We start from the raw sequence: 26,595 nt of genomic DNA, 5'->3' as shown, positions 1-26,595 counted from the left end.
AGAACAGCTTTGATTGCTGATTCAAAATCCCATTCAACTTATTCCTGAGTGTTCAAGCAGTCATAACTGTTGTCTTTCTCTTGGCTATCTTTTCGCAGAGATTCATAGCACTGAAACGAAGCGTTTTTATATTTTGACTCGCACTTGGCTTCAGTTTGGTTTCGTGATTCATCTCCTATCTTTGAATTTTTCACATTCTCGTAGTTACGTTGGAACCTCTGTATATCGTCAACAGTATTGTAATATGCGACACCTAAAGATTCTAACTGTATACGTTGACTATCTCTAGTGCCTTCATATTCATTGTCTGATTGTTGTGTATTATGTTTCTGGTTTTCATAATAAGCGGAAGAGTTCTGATTCCATGCATGTTCATCATCCAATGTGTGCATGCACTTCGATGGACTTTTCCTGTATTTATTAACATTCCAGCATTACAATAAAATCATTATCATGTTCTTAATAGAGATCAAAGTTAGTGATATTATGTCCACTGATTACAACTGTCAGCGCGTTATATTTATCTACTATGCACATATCAATACGACAATATTTGTACTGAAGTCTCATTGCGATTTGTCTTAAAAACTTAACAAATAAATTATCATAACATTAATAATGTAACAAGAAACCCTTCGTTTCGAGAAACAGATACTTAATTTCTATCATTTCCTTGCATTAAAACTAATTCATTATCACACTTCATGTGGAACTGACCAACTTACCGCCAGATAAAAACTGTAAAAAAGATGGCTAAAGTAATTACAATAACTGGAACCAGAACGTACACGGCTATCATACCATTATTTCCTGAATCTATAAATAGAAAAAAATAGTTTATATCAGATTTTGAAACCCTCTAATCGTGAAAGAGTAGCTCTCTTGACAGTTTTTATTATAAATTTACACTATACAGTAAAACGAATTAAATAATTTGGAAATACAGTGATATCCGGATATAACGTTTAGCATTTTAATTCTATAACGTCTTAGATAATTGTGAATTTAAAATGAATTTAAACATACATAAGATTCTAAACGTACATACATAAGGAGAGGACAACCGTAAGCTGATATAGCTTTCTGTCCAATTCCTTAATTAATTGTTTGTAAATGTTTCATGTATTACTGAAATAAAATATGTTTAAACTAAACGTACATACTTTTGCACACCCTTCAAATAACATTTTGTACATTGTTATCCAGTAAATTTGTCCGACCTATTACCAATTGCGATTTATGTTTTAAGTTAATATTTTGAAGAATTGAATTTGTGATAGAAGAATGAAGAGTAAACGGTATGAATCGGATGATATATAACAGAAAGTGGAAATGTTCCAGTAATACTTCAACAATATCATTTGAATATGACAACCATGTCAAACCTGTCTTGGCAATTTCATCAACATTACATAGTTACATGGTGAATTATTTATTGAGACGCTCTTGTACTCTTCATTCAAACTGTAAATTTGTTTGTTTCTTTTGTAAGGCTTTATCAATCCGATGTGACCATCCGGAGAATATTTAAGACCTGCGCGGGTACCTGGGTAGAATCGCCGAAATAAAAAAGTCTAAAAAGACTAAACTGTCACTACTGATTTGTGAGACATGAAAACAGACATGTACTGCTAATCGCTTTGCCGTAATTGGTCTGGTATATTGTGGTGGTGATTTAGTTCGTATAAATTCTGTCTACTATATATGTATATATATATCCAAAATGTATTGATTGGCAATACGGATATTCAGTAGCGGAAAAAAAGATGAATCAAGATGCCTTGATTTTTTTTACATATTTAATTAAGCTAATCCAAGTAAATTATATAAAATAATGTAACTCAACCGGTTTCACCCGTTTACGGGATCTTCAGGAGTAATACTGTACTGTTGACGTTAGCAACGTCGCTTAGTAACGACGTCGTTTTATAGTAATAAGGGACGTTACTCTTCGGAGTTTTTCAAGGGACGTCACTTTGTAATTATTAATGTGTTATTTTGCATTTAGTTCTGGACAAAAAGTATTAATCAATAATGTTTCTTTTCTCCTTCTTTTAAATCTGTCTGTTTCTTGTAATTTATAAATTGGCATTATTTTAAATTTTTGAAGTAAATCTTTTGAGCATTCTGCAATGTGGCGACTGACTGGTAGAAGAGCGTTTTCCGGATTCCTTATATGTTGATTATGAAGAGTTACTCGATTTCGTAAATTAGACGTTTCTCCAATATAGTCTTTTGAACATCCGGAACATTTCATTGCATATATGACATTTTGTATTTCACACGTACCGGAAAATTTTATATGGAATTGTCGGCCATTTTTGAAGTGGTATTTATTTCCTTCTATCAGACATTTACACTATATATGTATATATATATATTTAGAAAACTCGTTTAGTATGAAGTGTATTCATGTTTTTAGCTGTCTGTACATCGGGCCTTACCGATACACAGCTGTTGCAATACGTAACCTATAAAAGATTTACTTCGTTATTTAAAGGGAACAGATTTTCTCATTTTAAGTGACTATCACTGTAAATATTATATCATATCTTAATGATGTTTTGACCATTTTGAGACACACCGCATGCTTTTATATTTGCATGCTACGCATTTCTGCTACGTTGTCATAATATGACAAATATGACAGTGTAACAGTACGTCAATATGCTTACATGCAGTTTACTATTTCCCTAGAGAAAAGGCATGGTTAGCACCTATCTTTCCGAATGTAAGGATCTTATACGGCTGTTTTACCTCCAAACCCGAGGGACAGCGTTTGATGGAAAATCAAGCGTTAGCAAGCCTTTTTATCCACGTTGCCTCCAAAGTTAGGAAAACACCTGCTTTACTCAGGCAGATAAGTTAGATCATTTTTCGCCTACCGTTCATACTACTGCAACATATACACTATGAAATCATAGCTAGAAACTATGACACCAATATGCGCAAGTTTAACTTATCTTCGTGTCTTTGTTACCAGTGCATTTGTAACAGATATATCTGGCGGGGATATATCATATTTACACTGTCCTGTGACTTAGGAACAGGGCGGGTCTAAGCTTCAGAGCTACGTTTTTTTTCTACTGACCGTTTAAAGGCGTATTTATATATAAGTATTTTGCCTTCTTTATAAGATTATCAAAAGTCTAATGTCATAATGGTTGTATCACTAGTTATTTTCAGATGGATTTTGTGAGAGAAATTATTTTATGCATAAAATAGGAAGGGTATTAGCCTCCTAGCAACAACTTAGGAAATATTCATACCTGATACCGAGTTTGAAGTTACCGTTACAGTTACCGATATTGTTTGTATCCCTGTTTGTTGTATTGTACTGTAATCGCTAATAACTGTATGTGATGGAAGAACAGATGTCTTCATGGAACGTGTCGCTGAATATAACAAACAGAACATGTTTAGTCGGGCCTAACAAGTTGTCTTTGCTATACATTTATATAGAATTGAAAATCGCGAAGTCATAAATTGAACTTTCAGTATGACCCATCACTAATGTAGATATGTGAACACATTTGAGGTAAAATCCGCTCGTAGTATTTGCAAGAAAGTGGACTGGTACGTTAAAGTTTACAAGGCAAAATGTTATAACTATTCTAGCATATAAATTGGTATAATTGCTGTTATTTTCACTTTAAGGGTGTTTTAACAAGAAGGTAAGTGCACACCATATTGAGGTTCCAGTGCTCACACCCTCCTTTAATTAACACCTGTTTTATGGTATGGGTCTCAGTGTGCTGATACTTTATACGACCGTTTGTTAAGAACAAAATATTTAACATTTCGCGAAAAAGGAAATATGATTATATCGCAGGACGAGCTCCATATCTTACCGTGCTGGACACGATTGATTCTGCCTTTGCGACCAGTGTAGATCATGATCATTCAGTCAGTATCATTTTGGTCAGCACCCCTTTTAAAAGCTAATGGTAAATTGACAAGTTCATCACAGAAATTCAGCAGGGTAAGGGTTAAAACATGTTAGATTAGCTTAAAGCTAGGGAAACTGCATATATTATAACACGAAAGAGATGCATTATCCGTTACACAAAAAATTAAAGCTTAAAAAATAGAAATGGCCTCTGTAAAGTTCCGAGCGACTATAAAATTCAACATTCTATACTCCCTCCAAGCTAGCAAACATACATTATCAGTAGCAACAACTAACTAACTGCGTAACTATTGAGTAAAAGCATGATTACTGTAGAAAAAAGTGGGCCATGATGGACCTAAATCGCTCACATGAGCCGCGCTGCTTGCATGAACATTATTGGTAGATAGTTATACGAGGAAAATATCTGTAAAATTATATTGAAATAGAAAAGGAATATTTTAAAACTTTTTACTAAATAAATATGGGCAGGTAATGTATAGGTGTGTGTCGGGGTGTGTGGGTGAAGCCGGGGTAAGAAAGTTGGAAAAATAATGTGATATGTCAATATCAAACAAGAAGATTTTTCACTATGTACAGGGAAAAGTGACTATACACCACAGAGGATATGTTTTGACGAAACAGAATAATTTGTACAATCTTGGTAAAAAGAACCCAGGAAAAATTTGTTAAAAATGTTTTAGAACTGGGCCTGCTGTTTCACACAAGAACCTTTATTAAGTTTCCAATATATTCATATAGAGAAAAGTGACCACGCCCTCTGGTAGCCATGTGTTTTTGACGAATCAGAACAATTTGTAAATCTTCGTAGAGGGTCACACAAGGACCATTTATGTACAGACATAATTTTAAAATCGGATCAGAAGTTTCATATAAAAAGATGTTTAAGCTTCTATTATATACATACAAGGAAAAGTGACCACGCCCACTGGCAGTCATATTTTTGGCGAATCAATATAATTTGAACAATCTTAGTAGAAGGTTTTACATGGGTCATTTGTGTGAAATTATTTTAAAAACAGGCCAGCTGTTTCACACAAGAAGATTGTTAAAGTTTCCACTATATACATATAGGGAAAGTGACCACACCCTCTGGTGGCTATGCTTTAAAATAAATTAAAATAATTTGAAAATTTTGGTAGAGGGTAATACAAAGACCATTTGAGTAAAATATTTTAGAATTGGGCCAGCAGTTTCACAGAAGACGATTTTTACAGTCTCTACTATATATTACATATAGGGAACAGTGACCACGCCCGCTGGTGGCCATGTTTTATGACGAATCAAAATAATAAAAATGGTAGAAGCTTTCATGAGGACCATTTGTGTGAATGAGAGTAGATGTCGTTTGAAGATTTTTCTATTTCTGGCTCTGGCTGTTTGCAACCATGCGAAAGCGTTTGAACAACTTTGGTAGATAACCATCCAAGGAACATCCAGACCAAGTTTCATAAAAATCCATTCGGTGATTTTTGAGATGTCGTTGGGATGTCGTTTAAAGAAATCGTAATAACGGACGAACGGGCAACAGACGCAGCGTGATCACAGTAGCTCACCATTAGCAATTCGGACTCTGGTGAGCTAAAAATGGTGACTCAGAATTTACACATAAAATTCACCGTGATGTCAGACCGATTTCTATACAGAGAAAACTCTTTTAAAGTACAGAGCAATTTAACTGGATGTATTCACCTGATAAAAATTCTGTTTCGAACAAACTTTTTTCTGACGGCATCAAAATTGAGAAGGTTGTACTATACATCGATTCTGTCGTGTCGAATTGTGTTTGAAGAGATGTCGACGCAGGCGTCGCTGAAAAGAACCTTTATATAAAAATGTAATAATGATGTACGCATTATATTTCGTTCTTGCAAAATAAGGAAGAATATTCAAATTAAAAAAACATTGTTACGGAACTGGGAATCAAACAGTAGGTCTGAATATGATAGAAAATGTGGTTTAAGTACACATAAGATTAAACTATTTGACATTGTTTTGATTCTCTCTTGATGTATGTAACAGCATATATCTAAACGATCTCTGTACAAACAAAGGATTCACAGCGTTAAAAGGATGGTTATAAAAGCTTTAGACAAAATGGATAATTATGTTTGTTTGTTTGTTTGTCTGTTTTTCCACAGTAGTACCGTTATGTAACGGTGGGCAGTTAACTACCTAACCAGTGTTCCTGGATTCTGTACCAGTACAAACCTGTTCTCCGCAAGTAATTGCTAACTTTCCCACATGAATCAGAGGTGGAGGAAAATTGATTTAGACACAATGTCTTTTATCAAATCGTCACGGAGAACATACGGCCCGCCCGGAGATCGAACTCGCGCCCCCGCTATTGAGTTAAGCGGGCGGGTAATTACATATGTCACCTTAAACAAATTGATTTAGAAACTGGGCCACTCAATGACAAAATCTGTATTAGAGACAAAAACAAAACAAACAAAAAAACAAAACAAAAAACACCCAAAACTGAGAGAACAAAAATATTCATGAAGAACACTTTTCTTTACCTTTAAAAAGCTGAAGAAATTGTCTTCGTTATTTCATCACTTTCAATGCATTTAATTAAGTCGCTGAAAGCACTTAGAAATGTGACGTCGTAAAACAAATATGACGTAGTCGTACAAATAAATTATGCAACAAATTATGAATATCGCAAACTTAAAATAATATCTTCGGAAAGTTAGAAACAGAAATTTAGGAAACATTGTAAAATGATTTAATTATTATTAACTAGTATTATTGGTCTCATGAATGACTTTTTCTATTAAAATCTGTCCCCTCATGGTGCATTGGGATTTTGGAATGTTGATAAGGGCACATTGAAATGTTGCATTTACTTTGAGGGGCTTCTGTTCATTTTGACTCTATCATTTACAGCTAGAATATTAAGCAAGTTAATTTGTTCGCAGATTAGTGTATTATTTGAAAGAATTATAAGGAATAACATTTAATAACTTATGATTAAAAATGGTTCATGCAAATGATAGCATTGACTAATATTTTTCTTTTTTGCTGAACATATTGTTTGTCAGACCTTTGTTTATAAGACTAAGTTAATACAAATAGCTAATTGTCAATTCGAGATGGATAATTTACATACTAATGACATGAGTCAAACCATCACTAACACAAGCCTGACTGTTTCCTCCAGTAAAGCATGCTGTTATCAATAGGATAAAAATGCCGTGAATCGCAAAGGAAATTGCCATTTAGTGTTTGCAACTTGCAGCATAATCATATCAATTCAGTATATTTCTTTTCTAAAAAATAGCCTTCTGTAAGGATTTTGAAATTTAGTAGTTGGTAAATGATAAGGGTTTGTAAAATTTGTTTACAAGATTTAGCAATAGGTTACTTCCTTTATTAAGTGTACACATAGTTGCATTGATTGACTAACGTCCACTTAATTAAACACGTACTGTACAGTACTGTAATGATATGCTGTTACCTCTCGATACCCGTAAGAAATTGTGAAATGTACCTGTTGGTACACATGTAGGTGTAACTGAAGGTGTCCAGTACTTGCTTCCTTGCACAACTGTACATGTAAATGTTTGGCTGGTGTCAAGACTGAACTTGTTATCACATGAAACATATGCAGAAGATCCAGTATAACATGCTTTGCCGTTTACAACCGTAAGACTTCCACACCAGTTTTCTGAATACAGAAAAGCACACATGATAATGCATGTACAAGTGAAATAAATGTACACTAAAGATCAGTTGAAACAGACTTTTTTCTATCAGCGTGGACTTTTTTTCAGAATTTGTGGTTAATATATCTTGTTTTGGTGAACTAATCCAGTTTATTGTAACAGGACTGACCAATGAATCAACTTGAACAGGATTTAATTGGACGGACAGACGGACGAAGAGTGGTCACAATTCCTGATTTAAATTAACCCAGGTTCATTATTGTATTAAATTGAAATCTATTTTGTTTGGCAACTAAAAGAAAAACCAGTTCAGAGTACACAAATGCTTTATTTTACCTATGATGTTTTACTGCATTTTATCCATGTTAATTATCTGAAATACACTCGAAAATAAAATCTGAATTATAAATTTAGTGAGAAGAAAGAAGGATAAAGGGAGAAATGACCAGCCGGGCGACAATAGGTAAACGTTACCTTGAGCGTCTGTTGATCTGGCAAAAGTATACGCAGAAAATTCAGTATATATAGCAAAATATTCCCGCCGCCAAAATTAGAAAAATCATACTTTGCATGAAATGCAACCTGCTGATAAAATTATCTGAAAAAGGGATGATACAAAAATATCTTTATACTGACTGTATAAAATGACATATAAGTATCAAAATGCCAAAGAATAAAAGTAGCTGTTTGAGAGCTTATTGAACTGCCCTACTTGTATTTACTAATTCAAATAAAATGAAGAAAATGATAAAAGCAAGAAATTCATGCGCTTTTCACTGTAAAAATACAAAAATAGGTAGAAAAGTCCCAGTAGGCTGAACATGAATTACCTACACTTAAAATATCTTTGTTTAAGGCCTTATAACTGCCTAATATGATTATTTAATAAATGGTAAGAGTAAATAGTAAGTAATTGTTTCTAAAAATAAGCATATCCGTTACATTATTAACATTACAAAGCCAGCTAAATAACTTGTAACTAAAGTATTATGTCTCCTTATAGTCGAAACACGACTGTTCTAAATCTGCAAATATCAAGCACTTAGCATCTGACTGTTTAAAATTTCTTACTTTTAGTCTTCTACGATTTTTATAAAGAAAACATAATCAAAGTTAAAATGCTAAAATAACGATATAACAATGTAACCGTTGTATTTGTAAATTTTCTATCGATGTGATGTTGGTATTTACTGAATAAACACTTAAACAGCGTTCCCTGTTCCATCTCTTCCTTTTGCGGAAAAGCGATATTGTTGCAAATTACATTTGTACTGTAACAACTCAGGTTTTATTTTAAATTTGGAACACTGGTACAATACAATTTCAAGAGAATTTTATACGTTTTATTGTTAGTTTAGTCTTAAGCCGAAACGTAGGAGCAATAAAGGTGAAATGTTGTTGTCTTTCTTATATATTTCTTAGGCATACTTCAAGCTTTTAATATAGTACTGCTTGGATGACAGATTTAAAATAATTTTACTCAGTTTAAAATTTATGAGATGAACTGATATTCAAATATTTCCCTTTTCTCTGATATTTTAAAACTGGACTATATTATTGCTCTCATTTTACTACTAAAACGACTGTAAATAGGTTTAAGTTTTCTTGGCAAATTGAATGTCTCAAAATGATTACATAGAAACATATCAGAGAAATGTGGAGCAGACTTTCAAAAGAATCATACTAGTAATATAAAATTTGCATTATAAAATACTAGCCAAAACTATAATAGTGTAGGAAATGAACCAGCATATCATGCTTATTTTGGGGGTCAACTGGTCTACGTCTGTAAACAGTAACTTTTATATACCAAAATGTTTGTCAGGGTCTGCAGAATACGAAACAAAATTTCATTTTAATCAAAATGGTCGAATAATCCAGAAATTCAAGATGGCGTCCAAGATGGCCGCCAAAATATGAGGAAAGTTGTCAAATACACGTGTTGTAACTGGTTATTTATTTGTCTAATTATTGTAAATAAATTTGTTTTAAATGTGTGTATATCGAACATCACTTGACAATCGTATCCATGCATATAAAAAATATTCAAGGTCAAGGTCAATTTCAAGGTCAAAGGTCACCTTTATGTCAAAAATATTATTAAAAGCGTGTAATATCTGCAATTTAATCCTCTTTTTTCGATTTTTCGCCCTATAAAAACTTTTGATTGAAAGAAAACAATAATATCAATATTAAACATCAATAAGGTTGTCCACTGCTGGTAGGGGGATACAGATATGGTAAATTCGAAGTGGTATCCACCAACCTGCGAGGTCACGAAAATCAACATGTACGTTAATTAGATATGTTTACTTTACGTCACAGCCACAGACAACAGTTACTACAGTGCATTTACAAATTAAACTGAAATATGTCGAGGTTGTATACCTAGAATATTTCGAAATACTGGTCATAAAACATACATTTAAGATTTTAATTATTAGCTAGAAGGTTACACGCCACTAAATTTGTATTAGGGGTACATGATGATAAATTTTACACGTGACTATTTTAGTTAGCAAATTGACATAAAATAACTAAGAACTCATCTTATTACCATTATTCTTTTCATGTTACTCACAAAATTGTGTACATATCATTTGTTACATACTTTCATGTATACATATTTAAGACATAAGACGTAAGACTGAACATTAGCGACAGTATTTGGTGAGAACATACAGTACTGAAAAAAATAATTGTAACTGACATGGAAACATTTAATGATTATATTTTTAAATAAACAATTTACATATTAACTTTCTGTAGTGGTGTGTGGCTCATAACATGTGATAATAGCCAGCAGAATAAAGTTAAAGGCATTATTTGCGTGTATTTTCGCTTGCACAGTTACTTCGTTCCGCTGTAGAAGTCATACATTAAACACATGGATATAAAATGCAACTACAGTTCAATTGTTTTGGAAGGCGATTTATTAAAATCACATTCTCTATGTAACCGCGCAAAATTTAATCAGGAATGGATTGTCTCGCAACTATTTCATATCTACCAACTGTCCAATGTAGTCCAATGAGTAATGATTTACCAAATCTAAAGTCATTACCGTTACAGACCGAAATATTTGGCCTACTCTAACACCACATTTGAGGCAGCCGTGAACTTGATCATAAACTTACAAACTTACAAGTTCTTATGCCAAATAAAAACAGTTCATCATACTTTGAATACATACGAATAGTGCAGTAATTAATTAATGAATAATTATCGGCTGCATGTCTTAAATTCACAACTTTTTACTTTACGTGAGGTTTGAATAACTGTATATATCACCAAAGCGCAGTATCATATTGACAATTTGGTTAGCCGAATCAAATCCTAAATATATTTGGTTTTCTAATTGTCAAAGCGCTTGGCCATTTTTGGAATGGATTCTTTACAGAAATCACCTTCCATCAGTACTGTACTGTCAGTACTTTGATTTTGTTATCTACCAATATATGACAGCGCTTACACGTCGTAATTAGAATAATAGCATTTTCTAAAATAGGCAACTTGCACCCGCCATAATGTACATATTTTTAGGTGATATAAAATCAGTGATTCTCCACTAAACATCCGACATTGTGAAAATCCTGCCCCACGTGTGTATACATTTGCTAATACAACTTAAAATATGTTGAGCCATTTATATGTGTCTCACTATCGTACAGGAAGAAAAAATCGGATTAAATATGTGTTTGACACAATTGAGCAAACTACATCTTCATAATGATCTTCATATGGATGATTTTGCCTTGTCTGCCACTCGAATGCACATATTTGTGTTAAAATAACATCACTTTACCCGTATGTATGACAAATAATTAACTTAGTTTTCCTATTTACCTATAACTTTCAAAAATTAAGTGGAAATGAATCTTCCTAGACAAAAAGGCTTTTGCCTAAAATGCGACTGTTAATTGTTTGTCCCTTGAACATCAGACAGATTATAAGTTATCAAACTCAGAGGAAGCCAGAGAACCACATACATGAACATAATATGCTTTAATATTATGTTTTAAAATCCATAAGTTGTTATATTCCACCATGCAACAATCAATATTTTTACCATGCAATTGAAAAAGCAACGATATTGTCTCATAGGCGACGTTATATGTATAGTACTCTAAATCAAAATAGATACTTACTACTTTTTCCAACCGAGTATCATTAATATTACCATACAAGTTTTTTTAGAAAAATTCACACATATTAAACAGTCACACGTTTTTTATATCACTAAATGTATTTGTTTTATAAACGTAACGATAAAAACGGATTATCAGATTTATGTCTTTTTCACAATAAATACGCTATATAGATAGATTCTTTACCAATTTTTATTGATCAAGCCTTTTGTTGACTTTTCCATGTGCCTTAATGAAGTTGTGTGATTACTGTTCTATCACAGTATGAAAGGCATTTTTATGATTGTTTTACTAAACCTGTCAGATTAAACTGAATTTGGATAACGTGGTAGGTGTATTTTTCTAAAGCTTCTTATACAATAATGAAACAAGAGCTTTCATTATTAGGGACAAATGCCTGTGGACCGGACACGAAACAAACCATGTTAACCTTTAACCTGTGTGTATGGCCTTGACATTGGAGCTAGGAGTCTGGTACTTCTGCATGGCATGGCGTCTCATTATGTTGAACACTTATGTAAAGTCATTTTTAAAATCTCTTTAAAGATAGCAGCGTTACATCCCGGAAAGAATTCGGACAACGGACGGGCGGAGCAGACATGATTGCAATTTTAATATGGCCACCTTGTGGGGAGAGGCGGGGGGCGGGGTAGAAACATAAATATTGCATTTACCCAGTAATAATATGTTCTCTTTATATGTCAATATTCAAACTTGCTTGACGTGATTTGCAGTTACATGAAAGAACTGAGCCGATGTCACTATTGGTAACGTATCTATTATTTATTGTAACATATCTATTCCATATCAGTTTATTAAGTAATGTGTTTTACTGCAGGATACGGCAAGATATTCTTTTATATCTCTGTCTAGATTATAAAACCGTAACAGTAGTTAATTTTCTGATATAACTATAACTTATATCTTTATACATCAAAATAAAGGGCATATAGTGACAATGTACAGAAAAAAAAGATTGGTACTTCTATCTTTTAATCTGTGAGAGATATCAATGAAAGATATATATTAAAGCCTTGTCTCAAAACTGGCGGCCATCTTGGACGCCATCTTGGATTTCTGGAGACTCCGACCATTTTGGCCAAAATGAATTTCAGATTGATATACTACAGTCCTTGACGGATATGTTGGTGTATAAAAGTCACTGTTTACTGACGTAGACTGGTTGGGTCCAACTAACCGGTCTTCGTTTCCTACATTATAAGGAGGGACATGCTTGAATCAATTACTTTTACCTTTAATTGTGAAAAACTGTGTATTGCACACTGAATTCATACTAAAATGTATTACATACTTAATCATAAACTCCGTTCAGTTACAGCGGAACCTGAGACGTCAATATTTTTAAAATTTTCTCCGTCTAAATAACAGATTTATATCATTTGTATAGAGAATAAAAGGCTGGTGCCGTGGATGGAGAAACTACGGCTCACCCGATAAATTCTGGAGCCAATCCGGAAATCTTTCTCCATCCACGGCACCTACCTATTATTCTATTTATCCTGAAACCCTTTTTAGGGTCGCTACCTTTAAAACGATACTTTCAGAGTTTATTGTGATGTAATATGAGACGGCAGTATGGCGATATAATTTTCGTGCATGAAGAAATAATTCCCCAGATTTGATAACTTTTCAGGTTTAAAAATACACACTTTAAAGGCATAGTAAGCGGGAACATTGATAAAAGGTTAATATGTAGTTTGCTAATTTATTGAACAATCAAAATATTATTGTTTTTAAAGATTCGTGAATGAATTCAAACAATTGTCTATTACGGTCAGGTCACCGGCCATCATGTCAATATAATTAGATTTAATAACCAACTATATTTCATGAACATGTTGAAGTTTTGGATATTCAACACAGCACCAGAAAACAGAGAATTCATCTGTGTGTTTAGAGTAACAGTGTCGTTTACAACTGAAATGGAGTTTCCCGCAGAATTTGAAGAAACCATACATGGGAGGGGTACTTCCACTGGCACTGTTACATGTACGTTAGGCTTACTTTGACATTCTTGTGCACGAACTTGGTGAATATTAATGTTCAATTTAATTTTTTTATCTCATAGTCACTTCGTGATTCAAGGTTTGGAGGCGACACATCATGTGACAGTGTACAAGAACTTGTACTAGAGCTGGCAGTAGCACATGCCACAGACTGAACAAATGGCTGAGAATGAGATGCAGATTGACATGGTTGAGCAATGCCAATGGCAGGAAGGAAGGCCTCACTGACACTTGAGCAGCTGGCTGAGGATGATGGCCTGTCAGAACTTGGTCTTACAGTGGAAAGTATTCTTGGACACTACTTGTGCTTTTCTTCGGACATGGAGGAGTAATTCATCACAGATTGAATGTTTTTGTGGCCGCTAATTTGCATGATGTCTGTAGGTGCGATTCCCGAATCGCGAAGTTTCTGGACAAGATGCTTGCGAGTTGAGTGATTGGTCAATCGTTTACTTTCATCAAGCCCTCCATCAACAGCCATTATCTTCACTAAACTGCCAAGTTTCTTTTCTCCAAGCTTTATTTTCATGAACCAGGTGTTTCACCATCAGTTTTCTGGGAGCTTGCGCGAGGTGCAGTACAAAAAGGATGATCTGGTTCACAAAATGTTTGCGGTCTTTTACTCTTGTACAATTTGTACATTTCCACTGGACAGCGTTCGGGATCATCATCGGGAGCAGTCGCGAAGATTTGTGGTGTAATCTGTCGCACATATTGGATGTTACTTCCGGTTCTTGTTTTCGTTTGCCTTTCTTGCAGTCGGAGATATTCAATGCCATCTGATCCAGTTTCTAGCTGTATGTCACCCCATCTGAGGAAATAAAATGATACGTACATTCAAAAGTGTGAATTTTGTGTTCTTTAATAATATCTCTTTGGACAAGAAATACAATTTGAATGTTTCAAGATGGATGTATTTTGAAAAATCAAAAGAAGAAAGTTAATAGGTAAGAGAACTTGTATTATAGTTTGTTATATGATGTAGTTAAGGTAGCGGACCTGTAGTGTAATGACAGTCGGTAATTTTATTTTAAAAAATAATGCTATCCCCTAAATATATTGTTTTTTCTGGAGATGCAATTACAGCTGAAGAATATCGAAATTGGAAATTGCCCGATGCAATTATAGGTGCACTACCTTAACATATGAATGAAGACAGCAGCAAAATTATATTTATCGTTTTAATAATATTTTTTAAAGATTTCCAACACATTAGTACAAAATTAAATAAGGTTTAATATGAGGTTGGAGACGATGATTTAGCTATTATTTTACTATGCCCTTTGTACTAGATATTGGTTGAAACATTAACTAATAATGACAAAATTTATTTAACATTCATATCAAAATATCACTTGAATACCGTTCATTATATTACTATATTTTGACTCATGACTATGCCACTCGTTAAAATATACTTGAATTTTAAAATCAGATTCGGGGAGAAAACATAACTGTTTTGCTTGGGGATTACCTCCTTTTACCGGAGGTAGATTTTTATGGGGAAAATACCTAGACGGTGTTCACTGGATGAATGTTTTTTTTTTTGACTTTATAGTTGCACTGAAACAAACATTAAGACAAAATGTATTCCCAGGTTATTTTTAACCTTCTAAATAGGGTCTTCCCATCAGAAAAAAAATCTTTTAGATCATGCAGTTTCCCCCAAAATTGACTTTACATCAGGTTTTGTATTTCCCTTTGCACAAATACAGAGCTATTTTTTCCCAAAACACAGGCCTAGACCCCTTCTCCTCTCGGTAAAAAGAAACCTGATTCCCTATGCATTTTTTTTCATGTAATCAAAATTTTGCATTGAAATGTTTGGCTGAACACAATAGCATGTCAACCTGCGAGTGACATGATAATGTTGAATATATTTTTATTGAATGAGTTTTATATAATATAATTATACATTGAGTCTCAATTGATTCTTCTTTTCTTGTAATAATTATTAAATTAATAAATGTCTGAAAATGCATATGCTACTTTTTTATCGTTATTGTGTTCATGACAACCTTGTATTTAGTACAAAATGCTCCTATAGTTCAATTGGTAAAACGCCTCTGGTTATGCTTTATATGCTTGACTGAGAGATATTCTGAGTTCAAATCTCAGTGGGAGCGTTTTGTCGTTGATCCACAAAGATTTATCCGTAAATTTTAAAAGTATTGACGACAATTGTTTTTATTTGGTATTAGGTAATTTATACCTCAAGTCATAATTTTCCTTGGTTCCTCTTAAGCCAAACAGGATGCAGTTGTTCATCCAAACACTGTTTAGAAGAGCTTTTGCATTCTTCCCACCAAGGATTTCTTTTTGATACAGTAGGTCAATCTCATGGTCAGAAATTGGACTGGATTTCATTGGCTTATTTCCTTTAACAAGGCGCTTTAGTGACTTTTGTTTAGCATACAGTGCGTCTCTGGTTAACTGGAACGCATTTGTCTGTTCAGGAATGATTCTGTAAGGGTATTTTTGCCGTCTTAACTTTCTGTCAATGCTTGAAACCATGTTTGAATGCTGCATGGCTCATATTCCTCGCCATTGGACATTCTTACTGACAGATAAAAAATGTGCCAAATATTCGTCTAATAAATCTGGTTCGATTTCTGTAATGTCCTTATTTTCCCCTTTGGTGACTAAGAACCTTAATTTTATTACATCTGACAGAGTCTTTTTCAGGGTGTTCTTGTTTTCTTCATTTACTATCAATTTTCTTACATCATTAGATGAGATATCCATGAATTCTGATAGTTTATTTGTGGGTTCTGGCCCAATAATTGTTGTAGGTTCTTCAGTTATTATGTTAGTAGGGTTTTCCTGGTTAGTGATCAAGTTGTTTTGGGATAGTTCCTGCACAAGTGACTGTGTGTTAGTATTTTGGGCGTTAGCGTTAGTAACAGTAGGAATTTCTTGGGCTACTGATTCTGCTGGTATTTCTAAATATTGGGAAGTACTAGGAATATTATTTGCAGAACTGCTTTCTTCATTTGTTTCATTCTCATTCATGTCATTGAACAACATATCAATATCAAAACCATGCTCTGTCATAAAGTCAGCATTAGTCATTTCTGTTACAACTGTGGTTGTTTTGTCTTCAGACAGTGTTCTGAGTAAGATTTGCAATTGAGCGGAGTACAGATCTTCCCAAATCACCTCAAATATCCCCTGACTTAAATCATGGGACATCTCTCCTGTATGGATTGACAGCCGACACTACTATTTGTTATTGTTTACTTCTGTTACTCATATACTACAGGCGCTTGCTTCGGGTCAAAATGTGTAACAATTGAGATTATTATTCATTTACAAAAGAAAACAGAACAAGAATCAGATGAACATAATTTTTATTTCATTTTTTTTTCACCGGACAGTGGAATCTGTACTGAAATGCACTTCAAATATGATAATATCTGTTTTGAACGCAGCAAAATCCGGACCTTTGCGACACTTGACAAAAAAAGTCCGGCTAGTCACGTGATCACCTGACGTAGGTCAAGGTCATGTAATCAAGTGCCGTAGATCGATAAAAATATACGGTGTAATATGTGTATGTTATAGATAGATTATTAGATTTCTATAGAAAAATATGAACTCGTTCCTTCGCGGAATAATATTGCGCTCATAAAGTCTCACAATATTTCCGCAACATAACTCGTGCATGTTTCACGACCTATAAGTATAAACAGATAATCAAAACAGAAAATTTCCCATCATTTAACTTTTTGAAATAACACAGGAAAGCTTACCTACACCTTGAGGTACTGTTGTTGTACAAACATTCGCTGTCACACCTGAATACAAACAAAAACATTATGCTTTATTTTTTATTAAAATCTCACCAATTACGCATGTGTCAAAACCTCATAAAATACTAATTGTATTATACACTTTGCAACTTCTTGAATAATAATAATAATAATAATAATAATACAGGTTTCATTGTACCTCGTGCGTAATAATTTCACAAGGGCGCGCAGGGCGGATGAAATTATTTCCTACGACATGTAACCGCACGAGTGTAAAAATGGTGTTTAAACATGGTTTTGCTATAAATCATTTTTATTCTAATATATATTTGATAAAATATGATAGAACTGTTTATTGGCGCATGTATGGCGTCAAACGATAGGTCGTCGCGCTCCTTTGTTTATACACGCCAGGACCCGAAATGGTAATCAACAAGTGATGCAGCACATAATAATGAAAAATTATTTGCGACTAAAAATATTTTTTTTTTATTTTCGAGAAACAACTGCGTCGTTCTTGTTGCTAGGCAATTTCTACTTGTTCCACTTTTTGACTTGTTTCGGTTGTTTTATCGATCCATTAAATCGGGTACCAGTTATGCGACATGTACATCGTATAGCCGTATAAAAGCGAAAATATCGTGCTATCTGCTCAGTCAGCTAGTCTAAATTTGACAGCTAACACAAACTTTAAACGGAAAAGTTATCATATCGCCATTGGGAAGTATCAGTTCCTAACAATGCCACGTGGACGTAGAAGAGCACTGGCAGGGCGTAGGCAAGCCCAAGTATTAGACCATGGTCGCAACCGGCGGAAACCTCGTTTGCCTGAGGCTCGGCAAGATCATGGAGATGAAATTCCGCCACAGGACCCTCCAAGGAGGAATAATCGCCGCCAGGCTCGCAATCGCCGGTAACCTCAGTTACTTGAGGTCCAGGCAGATGCATTGCCGCCAGAGGACCCCCAACAGCAAGACCAGCCGGACGCCAATCCAGGGGCGGATAGAGGTCAGAAAAGGGCAGCGGAGGCGATGGACGAGTTGGTGGACGAACGGCTAGTTCAGAATGCCGGTGAGTTAAATACTATTGATTTTGAACAAATATTACAAGAGTAACAAATGTTAATAATTGTCCGCAAAATCGTAGGGGGTGTGGCGTTACCAATTCGTTTAGCGTCCCGTTTTCTCAAAATTCAGAGAATCAAGTCGGTACAAATACGAGTATCAGCATGGTCCGGTTGACTGATGATGATTTGGCTGCACATGTCCCCGCTTCTTTAAAGCAACAGATTTGTAAAGGGGAATACGTCAATTTATCTTTGTTGCTTAAAGGCGCCATAGAACTATCTGAATTCTGCTCAGGAACAGTGTTTCGGACAAAAGTTTGAATATCGAGAAATGAACAAATGCGTTCATTATCTATATGTCTATTTATTTGTCAACTCATGCCGACATAGTCCAAAATATTAGACGTGTACATGCTCATTTTACCTTCAACATTCATTATTTTATTATTTTACATTTTATTTTCAATCTGCATTGTAACGTCTAAAAGGGCCCTAATCAGTAGAATGTAGCATTTTCTCACACGAAAAATATACGATATACGCAGGTTTAGACAGTCCAGCCTACCGTTATTTATCATATTCTAGTAATATATCGTTTAAATTTACCTTTAAAAGCCCTCATATCCAATATATGTCAATTGTGTACAGTTTTTCAATACACATTCCGCCATTTTTCAAGCATATTCAGCAGGTTATAATATATTTAGAATCGACTTAGACGAAAACAATTTTCCACGTGAACTATTTGCCAACTGATCCAGAGGGAAAATATTTCGTCTAAAATTTATTCTCAAAATAAACTGTGTTTACACAACATTCGGAATAGACCGGCAATGTTGCACACCATAATACAGATACACGGCAATACATACAGTGGAAAGAAACAACTCGATATTTATATATGAAAAGTAACTTTTATTTTATAATTATTCACATGTGCAGTTGAAAAAAGGATTATTTTCGGTGTAAGTAGTGTTCTTTCACTTCGGATTGGGTTATGTTGTTCATAATTTGAAGATTAGAGGCGACATGAAGTGTGTTCGCTTCTCACTACTGTTATACATGGCGATCCGATAAGACTTGACATAACCGATAGATGTCAAAATGTTAAAATATGTTATGTCAGGTCTTATTGATAGGACTAATGCCGACAAGGTTTATGAAATGCTACATTATATGTTTAACATAAGGGAATGCGCTCTTCGGCCCGGGGCCCCTTTTGCTTGGCGAACATACGACGAACAATTTCGTTTGCGCCAAGCTATTACACCAACATCTTGGGCTCGGATCAATAATGAGTTATGGTGGCGCTGTATGCAAAACCCAAGTCAGCCAACTCATACGATCGGTAATTCTGTTTCAAACTCTGGCCAATATACATGTCATGACTATAACAAAGGTCAATGCACGTGGTTTAACTGTAAATTTCCCCATGTCTGCTCCATGTGCGCAGCGGCTCATCCAGTAGTTGCTTGTCCAAAATCAAAAGGGGGGACAAAGTTCAAACTGTTCAGCCGGGTCAATTTCAAAACACTTTTCGTGGCAGACCCTTTATCCGAAGAGGCGGGGGCAGGGCCCAAAGGAAAAACTAAGGAAAGTTCACATGCGTCAGACTTTACCGACTCTGGTAACTGGGATATACATGGACTGGCTAACTCACCCATTACGGTTACTTCTTTGCAAAAATATTTACAATTGTATGATAAAAAGGAAGCAAAGTTTTTATTAGACGGCTTCTTACACGGCTTCCCTGTTCAGTATACGGGTCCTCGGGCGCCACGTGACTCTAAAAATTTACGTTCAACTTCTTTAAATCCAGATATAATAAGAGGGCAAATTAAACAAGAATGTTTAAAAATGATGGTCGGCTATTTGTAAATAAAGAAAGAAGTTTATGAATTTTTCATCTATCATTCATCTTTCATGTAATATTTTTCAAATTGCAAAACTAAACACCGCACTTTAACAATTTAAATGGTTCTCTTTTAATTTTTCGCAAAGGTTTCGTAGGGTATTCAACACTTACAACACTGCTGTTAACGCATTCGAAAAATTGCGTTCCTCTTATGGGTTGTTAAAACAAGTCCCAATTCCGGTTCAACACATCGTTTTATTTGTATCTTATTGCTTCGAGAAAGGCCTATCTCCTAAATCAATCTCAACCTATGTTGGGGGTATTAATTTTTTTATCACAAACTTAATGGATTCTATGACTTAAGTCGTATATTTGTAATTTAAAAAATACTGGAAGGCTGTCACAAAAGCCGCATTACACGTGATAATCGGGCTCCACTTACAAAGCCCGTATTAATAGCTGTGTGTAATTCTTTGTGCCAAGTTTGCTACAACAACTATGAGGAAAAATTATTTAAATCGCTTTTTACTTTGGCTTATTATGGTTTATTTCGGGTCAGCGAGTTAGTTTCTACCAACAAGCATGTATCAGAGTATTACGCCTGACTGATCTGAATGTCGCCAGTGACGAAAGTTATGTAGTTATTCGTCTATGCATTTTTAAAACCAATCAGAATGGAAAACCCATTTTCTTAAAAATACCTCGACAAGGAGATAACACATGTCCAGTATCTGCGGTTAAAGATTTTATTAAAGTAAGGCCGAAAATTCAGCCTCCTTTATTTTGTCATTGTGACGGCTCGGTTGTGACTAGGGCTCAGTTTTCAGCTGTGTTGTCGCAAGCAATCCGTAAGTCTAACCTGGCAAGTGCAAATTATACAACACACAGCTTCAGAATAGGCAGAGCTACAGATCTGGCTTCTGAGGGTTACGCTTTGGAGGTTATAATGAAACTTGGTAGATGGTCGTCGACTTGTGTTAACCTTTACATCCGGAAGTAGGTTTAAATTTATGTTAGGATACGTTACCACATAAATTATCCTTTAAGCAGACGGGCTAAGTACTTAGTTACTCGTCAGAATCCTGAGATAAAAGTTTTATATGACAAAGTCCTGAACTTAGATCTGGTAGATCTATGCCTAATTTGTTCTAAAAATCTTTCTTTACACGATTTCTTTTTTCATACACTTAAATTATTTTTCTAACCTAGATGTGTGGGTGTTGGGAGACTCCATCCCTTACTGGGCAGGCGTGCACACAAAGTCTCAAGATAAACCAAATTTGGGCCTTCAGGACATATCGGTGGCATGGTGGGGTGTCCGTGGCCTATGTTGGAGAGAATTTCGCCACGCAGAGGAAACACAGGTGCTGTTTTCGTCTCCCCCATCTTTGATTTTTATACATCTGGGTGGAAATGACTTAATTTCAGAAAATACCATTGAAATGAGACACATGATTGAAACTGAAATAAATTATCTACGGGACGCTTTCCCAGAAGCTATTATTGTCTGGGTGGACATTTTACAAAGACAGCATTGGTCCGGTTCACTTAATGGTAATAAACCTATAGAGAAAAAACGCAAGCGCTAAAACCAAATTGCAAAAAAAATAGTGACGTCATCTCGGCCAAGTGACATCATTAGGCCAGATATTGATGCGCGGAGACCATTCTTTCGTCACGATGTTATCCATTTAAACTTGGTTGGTCTGGAGTTTTATTTGGAATACATTCGGGACTCAATAATTAAATTCTTAGGAAATTAAAATTCATCATTATTTAATTGCAGTTTAACATAAAGAATTTTGGGGGATAAATTGAAATTTATTGTGGCGGAAAAATTCTATTTGTAATTGCTATAAGGCTCGGCTAAATGCCATATCCCGTCATAAGCACCGTACTTTGGCGTATTGCTTTCAAATCAAGTTCGTGGCTAGGTGGCTCGGGTTGAATAGTTTTTGCCCTCGTGTTAGGCGAAATCTAGTTGGTATTGCTGTATTGCTATTTGTATTGCGTTCTCAACCCTTTGCATGCAACTATGTGCTTACCTTCATGCAGTGGTCCGCATGATAGTTGCCGGCCGTTTGCAGCTACCTACGGGCGGGCGGTCGGTCCCTGTCGTGTGACACCACTGGCTCCGTCGTTGCAGTGCACAGCCATCCTGTTTTTGGTGTACTTGTGTACATCTGCCACGTTACTCGGTGCTTCACTGTTAAACAGTTACCTGTGGGCGGTCGGTCTCTGTCATGTGACACCACTGGCTCCGTCGTTGCAATGCACAGCCATCCGGTTTTGGTGTACTTCAGTTCTACCGTATCATTCAGTGGTGTTAGTGTCAGTTTAAAGTATTTCTTGTATTGCACTGTTAATTATAACCCTGTAGTTTTGTTGTATTGCTTTGACGCGCCTGGTCTCCTTTCGGTTGAACAATTTATCTTTTTGAGCGACCAAGAAAACCCAATCTTAGATACTGCTGTATTTATAAATATGTTTAAATACATCTCATTGCCAATAAGTCATTTGCTCTATATTGTTACATATACATATTATTTAATGTGATGAATAAAATTTAATGTTGAGCATATAGCACAGTGTTTCTTTGTTGTTTTGAGTATAAAAAATAAATATTACAAACTAAGTTAAATACTACTACTTTCAATTATAAACTTGCTGAACGTTTAGACCTTTTTGAATACTTTGATACCATCAGATTGATTAACGAAATTGGATATTTGAAAAAAAAACGCAGCTTCTTTAAAAAGTTTCATTATTATACATAATGGTTCACGACAGTCATTGGCGTACTTTGTCAGAAAATTGTTTCACACTATAAAAGATTAAATTAAATATATATGTAAAAACAAGGACAAGGATGTGACAGACTTTCTTTGTAGGGTTTATATGTAGTTCTTTTGCTATAAAGGGTCGCAACTCCAAACACGGTTTCAATAGAGATACATTTATGTTTCATTTATCACCCTTGTCAGCCAAGTCAATGATATAACAGCGAATTATTTGTATCAATATATCATTTTATTATAGTTAGGCTGTCACTATATTCTCAGGTAAATTCATATAAAAAAAAAAAAGAATTAAATGAAACATTTGACATAGGCTTATAAAAGAACGACAAATGATGGCAGAAATATTTCTTTCCAACAAACAAACAAAATAAAATATAGTAATTGAAAGTATTTGTCTCAGTTAGGGAAACTTATTTCTTCCTGCAAGTTTAAATCATATACACCGTGTCCATCGTGTACGTCGCATTTACGACGGGTACGCTAAATACACGGTATATTGTACGTTCCATTACCGACATTTTCTGTTGATTTTGTCAACATCCTGCATGGTGAGGTAAGAAAAACCACCTATTTTCATTGGTTTAAACAATATTTTATTCAAGAAATACCAAGTAATTACAATATATACATATGGCAAGGGATCAAGCAAAATGCTATTTTCATTGAAGTTCAACGTGTTTAAAGAAGCGATATTTTTATTACGAGCGACAGATCATTCACGCTTCCCATGGTAATCTAATTTCTTCAAACATTCAAGTTAACTGACGTGTGAAGTCGATTTCACTTCTTTCTATAATTATATTTGACAAGTGTAAAAAGTAATGTCGCTTATATAGATGTATCCGTTTTCTTTTTTTGCCGGTATAAAAGATTTAAGTGTTTATTGCTGTCGTAAACACCAATAATAGCTGCTATATAAGTATCTTAATCTTATTAGAAAATGTTTGTCCAATACACGTAATTATAACTTGTTTGTCCGATACACGTATCTTATAAAATATTTTTCGAGGATCGGTGCTCATAAATTAACGAAATTCATGTTTTTGTACATACCTGTATACGGGTTTGAAATGACATGATAATAGTATTGCATTTTCAACATCAGTTTATATTTAATGCTGTAACACTCTCATTAAAAATAATCACTTCCGGGTATACCATACTTGGTGACGTGCATTACTTTATGAAAATTGAATAAAAGTAAATGTTCTTTTCGAAGTGGATACATAAAAAATCGTGTCAAAGGCAATTTGCAAAGGAAACTTCTCGAACTGAATGCATTACATGTAATATTTACACTAACGAGGATGATATCGAAACCAACATATGTTTCAATACCCTTTACGAAAAGTAAATGTTGACTACTGTTCTTATCATAAACATGTTTGATTAATGATACGAATGACGGGAAGTTAACCACACAAGACATCGTATAGCTTTTATTGTTATACCGTATTAACCTTTAGCTTTCTAGCAGCATTGGGATTGGTGCAGACCAAGCAGACCAAAATCAGCCTGAGTGCTGATCATGGTCTGCACTGATTGCTATTCAGTCAGTAAATTTTCAGTGAACACTCCTTTGAATAGTAAGTGGTACTGCTAAAATTAAGTGATTGACCTTTCCATTTTAGAAATTTAGCAGGTTAAAACCCCAAAAGATCCCAAAATAACAGTACAAGCAATTAGGTAAACAAAACATCCTTGAAACAATAAAACTAAATTAGTGACTTCAGCAAAAATACTAACTGAAAACAAATGTGTAGGACAAATGTTACATGTTAATATAAAAATAACATACCCTCAGTAGAATATATCAGAAATATAAGTGTAACAAATTTATTTCCCATCATATTCTCACGTTTTCTCATTTATGAATAATACATGAAAGTTTAAGTACGGAAGTTTAAATGATGTATTTGGGCTTGTGGATAATGTTTATTTAGACCATATTCGAATACCGTAAAACATGGCGATGTAAACACAAAGTATTTGAAAACGATCGTATGATAATTTACAATGCGTTTATTACATACCTGGGTGTATTTATTTGCAAAAGAAAGTCATTACTCAAGTTATTTATATGCCGATATACACACAGCAAAAACTCAAGTCGTGCTTACTAGTCCTTTGTCTCTGTTCACCTAAATTTGTAATAATTATTGATGAATAATGCATGAAACCATCAAAACCCAAACTACACCCCCCGTACCAGTTTTAAATTTTCCAACTTCTCAGAATAAGTGGTTAATATTTTGAAATGGACACCTTTACATGTTTCGGCGAATTTTGATAATTGATCTGTATAAATTGCTACATTTGTTATCAATGGAACTACATGTATGTGGAAATTAACAAAATACTAACAGATAATGTGACCATTAATGATGAGTAATTAAACACCATAGTACGGTGGTATGACATACATGATTAAATTATCTCATGCGCACGACATCTTATATCGAGCGTGCGACATCCTATCTAATCTAATTTAATCTAAAAAAAATAAATGCATGTCCTAAACATACCGCCGTAACATAGCTATTGAGCAAATAATTTATTTTTCACCAAATCGCACTAAAAAACGATAAGAACTTCACATCCGTAGTTTGAAATATATTGTAAATGTTGAACTGAATGTACCTATTTAGCATAGATAAGAAATAAATATGCGGGACATATGTTGGTAGAATTAATGTATTCTTTACAAATACATAACATTAAGTTAAAAAAGCTGTAACAGGCCCGGTACAAACCTTTATCTTTTAGACTTCAACTGTGTAAATGACCTGCACGGATGACATACATATTTTATATTACACCGGATAATGTTCTATTATTTGACTTCTAGTAAATGTCATCTGCTGATACGAGGCATTTGATTGGAACGCGCACCGCTAATAACAATCATTATCACTTGTATGTCATCTTGTTCATGGTAGGTCAATTGCACTTACGGAAACTTACGAAGTTTTGTTTTGTAATGCGTTGCTTAGATACTATTGCTGCGACCAATGAAACAATTGTTAGATCTTTTTACGCGGTAAAATGTGCATAAAATGTGTAAACGATGATTGTTCGAGAGGGTTCTTTCTCTCGCTGCACAAGCGTCGAGTTCCCTCACTTGCTAACGTTAACATGTAGGATTTTTTGAATCGGTCTAAATATAAACCCGGGTAGATAATTATTGTATAGGTAGTACATTGAATTGGATTACATAATGATTGGGTTAATTCAGTTGCTCGTACGATTTTCGAGGATCGGTGCTCGTAAATTAACGAAATTCATGTTTTTATACATACCTGTATACGGGTTTGAAATGACATGATAATAGTATTGCATTTTCAACATCAGTTTATATTTAATGC

The 26,595-nt window shown here is 34.5% G+C and overlaps 1 protein-coding gene across 1 annotated transcript; it reads right to left on the bottom strand.

Moving 5' to 3' along the window:
* Positions 1–38: 38 nt before the first annotated feature.
* Positions 39–25,406, bottom strand: LOC128556636 (uncharacterized). Its single transcript, XM_053542205.1, has 7 exons — positions 25,029–25,406; positions 17,509–17,553; positions 7,407–7,583; positions 5,603–5,722; positions 3,270–3,395; positions 726–816; positions 39–411 (listed from the first exon to the last, which is right to left on the bottom strand). Exons 1-7 carry the CDS (start codon positions 25,096–25,098, stop codon positions 39–41), a joined length of 1,002 nt encoding a protein of 333 aa, XP_053398180.1. The 5' UTR covers positions 25,099–25,406.
* Positions 25,407–26,595: the final 1,189 nt, after the last annotated feature.

Source organism: Mercenaria mercenaria, chromosome 4 (assembly GCF_021730395.1).
Source record: "Mercenaria mercenaria strain notata chromosome 4, MADL_Memer_1, whole genome shotgun sequence".
NCBI classification, from domain to species: domain Eukaryota; kingdom Metazoa; phylum Mollusca; class Bivalvia; order Venerida; family Veneridae; genus Mercenaria; species Mercenaria mercenaria.
This window is presented reverse-complemented; position numbering and strand designations above follow the sequence as displayed.

Excerpts from the sequence above, each read along its gene's own strand:
- LOC128556636 (XM_053542205.1), bottom strand. The coding sequence starts at position 25,098 with ATGAGAAAACGTGAGAATATGATGGGAAATAAATTTGTTACACTTATA. Across the intron at positions 7,584-17,508 it reads AACAGTACCTCAAGGTGTAG|AAAACTGGTGTGGAAGTCTT; the intron begins GTAAGCTTTCCT and ends TTCTGTATTCAG. Across the intron at positions 412-725 it reads TTTACAGTTTTTATCTGGCG|GAAAAGTCCATCGAAGTGCA; the intron begins GTAAGTTGGTCA and ends TAATAAATACAG.